Source organism: Condylura cristata, unplaced genomic scaffold, assembly GCF_000260355.1.
Source record: "Condylura cristata isolate star-nosed mole 26May11 unplaced genomic scaffold, ConCri1.0 scaffold00005, whole genome shotgun sequence".
Classification (NCBI taxonomy): Eukaryota; Metazoa; Chordata; class Mammalia; order Eulipotyphla; family Talpidae; genus Condylura; species Condylura cristata.
In genome coordinates, this window is record NW_004567106.1 from 68105308 (window position 1) to 68108333 (window position 3026).

Consider the following 3026-nt stretch of genomic DNA (forward strand, 5'->3'; position numbering starts at 1 on the left):
CAAAACAATGACCTCATTGTTCTTCCTCATTGTGGTTTTCCATGAAAACCACAGAGCCTGCCCAGGGCCATGTAATTGCTGTGATAGTGAAAATAAGTCCAAATAGCATGCCAACTCCAGACTGAGAAACAGAGTTGGTAGCGTGTGCAAGCTGAGCACTGGAATGTCGAGATTATTTCAGAAGGTGACGACTGGTGGTTTGGTTCTTGCCAAGCACTGATAAACCACAGATGTTTACAGCTGTTTATTTCATTTTATCAAGCAACGCTGGAGAGCAAAGGCCACTTGCTGAAGCCCTGCATAGTGCTGCAAGTATTTTGTTCTTCTGTGGTGAGTCCTGTGAGGCACAGTGGGTTTTTGCAGAAGAAACTGGGGTAGATTTCTGAATGGTTGATGGCCAGTTGGGGGGCAAGTTCATGGTGTGCCCACTTCATGCCCACTCTCAGCAGGGATTTGGTGTCCTGGGGCCCGCTCTGCCCCGTCTGCTACTCTGGGCCCAGCATAGCATGGTCCCCACAGCTCTCCTCAGCTTGGGGTTGCCTGAGATCAAGATGACTGCGTGTCCCGAGGGACAGGCGGCCATGACCCCCACGCAGACCATCACCCCCAGCTTGTGGTGCCACAGCATCAGTAAAGGCACCGATGCCAGGGCCGCACAGAACGACACCACGTACAGGCAGAGGAAGGAGACCAGAGACTGGAGGGCCCTGATGTGAGCCTCCAGGCTGGGGTCCCCAACGTGGCTGGTTAGGGTCCTCATTGTCCTCAGGTGCCTCCCTAGGGAGACAATCAACACCCCACAAGAAACAACAAAAATGAGGAAAGGGGGGACGTCCCCCAGGCTGCAGATGAGGAAGGAATGGAAGAAATGCAGTTGCACGACTCGCATGCTGATCTTGCTGTGGTTCGTGACTCCGGGAGCTGCGACAAGGAAGCCAGACTGACTGAAGTAGCCCTGCAGACAGAAGGCGACGCAGACACAGGAGATGAGCAGAGCAGCCAGGAGCACCTGGGGGATCTTCCGGGGCACCCAGCTCACCAGGCAGGCCAGGAAGGTGTATGAGGAGCGGACGATCTTGGAGCAGTAGAGGAGACTGAGGCAGGTTGCGAGCCAGAGGCTGGCTTGCCTTGCGATCATCCAGAGCAGGAAGATGGCTTGGTAGCTGCGGTTCAGCGGGTCTTTCATCTGCTGGATGTAGGTCAGCTGGATGGCATCCAGGAACAGCAGCCCTTGCAGGAAGAGCCGGGTGAGGCTGAGACCCAGCAGGACAAGGTCGCAGGTGCTCACCGGCTGCCTCCTCACCACATCCCGGAGGTTCACTGAGAAAATGAAAGCGTTGGCCAGGAGGCCCACCGCAAACTCCAGGACCGAAAGGGCCAGAAATACACGCTTCACGTCATAGGACACGGTGGTGGCAGGGGTCAGCGTCAGCATGGTGTCCCTCCTCCCTGGGACAGGTAAGCCTCACGCGCCACCCGCAGAGAAAGCTGAGTGCTTCTTCGGGGCCAAGACCTGTCCTTCCCCAGGCAGAGCCCTGCCCTAGAGTGATTCCAGAGTGGCTGCGTCAGAAGTCCAGGCGGCACACCTGGGGGAATGCTGCTGGTTTAGAAGATCTCTTGGCTCCCCGAAAGGGCTCATCGCAAGAGTGGGAGAGTGATGGTTCTGTTTTGGGGGTGACGAAGAAGCCTTTACTAGCACCAGGGGTAGCTGAAGACTGCCTCCCCAGGGGGGCGCATCACAGCTTTGGGGATGCAAACAAGAGAGGGTCTCCATGGAGCTCAACTTTGTATCTGCACCTGTGTGAGTGGAACGGAGAGTGGGATTTGCTTATGGGATTTGCTCATGAAACTGGCACCAGGCAAAGTAGGCCTAGGATTGTGGGGAACCATGGTTGGAAATGGGGCCTCTTCTATTTGCATGCCTCCTGTGGACTCCTTTGAAAACAACGGTTACTTCCCCTCCCCCACTTCACCCACCTGTCATCACCGCAGTCCCCTCATTCCTCCCTCTTGCGATCCTTCTCTGTCCCCCTCCCCAGCAGGATCTCTCTGGTTTATAATTATCACAGACTTACGGTTTCAGTATGGGCACTGTGGCCATTTTTCGCCTGGCACCAGCCTGTGGCCGACATGACTGCCATCGACAGCTTGTTCAGCCGTCATTACTGTGCCGGCCACTCTTGCAGGCAGGCGCAGGGGGCTGGCTGACCTGGGCTACTGCTAGAGATGTTTACTTCTCCTTTTGCTTCCCACCCCACTCTTCCCCCCATTTTCTACAAAGCAACAGTGATGATTGTGTTTCAGTCGCACTAAGATGGCGGCATCGCTGAGCCAACCTTCCAGGGCCTCCCGTCTTTCTCACTGTAGCAGCTAAGTAACCCCTGGGCCCCCCACACATTCGGGCCTCTCCGTTGTCATCTCCCTCGCTCTCCTGTCCGGTGAGCTCACCAACCACCCTCCTACCTGAGGACATTTACATTTGCTCTTCTCACAAAGGGAATTGCTTTCCTCCTACATACTTTCACTTTCTTCTCAAAATGTCTCTTCTCAAAAGTCCCCTTATCAGAGGGACCATCCCTAATTCTAGCAAGGCTCTTGGGTATTTCTGTCACCCAGAATCTGTGGTCTATTCCTGCAGACATGCAGTTACTTATATCTTGTCTTTCCCTCCCCGCACTAACAATGGAAACTTCATGAAGGCACATACTAGCTCCTCAGTAAACATTTTTGAATGACCAGAATCTTCACAAATAGAGCGTCTAGAACATCCCCATGCATCATAGCTAGAACATTTTTAAAAACACACTTGAACATTCTATTCTAACCTACTTGGGCATCATTTCTGAAGTCTTCTCCCACTTTAAACTTTTCCAAACATTTGGTGAGCTGGGTTTCCCAGATCACTAATTCACCTTTATCTGGAGAGAAATGTGCACTGGCTTCAGGTTCGCTTCTGCAAACGTTTGAAAACGGACTACAACTTTTGTTTATAAGTAATGCCATGCAGGTTAATCATTACTATAAAT

The 3026-nt window shown here is 53.0% G+C and overlaps 1 protein-coding gene across 1 annotated transcript; it reads right to left on the minus strand.

Annotated features, from left to right (window-relative positions):
• Positions 1-442: 442 nt before the first annotated feature.
• Positions 443-1435, minus strand: LOC101631563 (taste receptor type 2 member 38). Its single transcript, XM_004677222.1, has one exon. It carries the CDS (start codon positions 1433-1435, stop codon positions 443-445), a length of 993 nt encoding a protein of 330 aa, XP_004677279.1.
• Positions 1436-3026: the final 1591 nt, after the last annotated feature.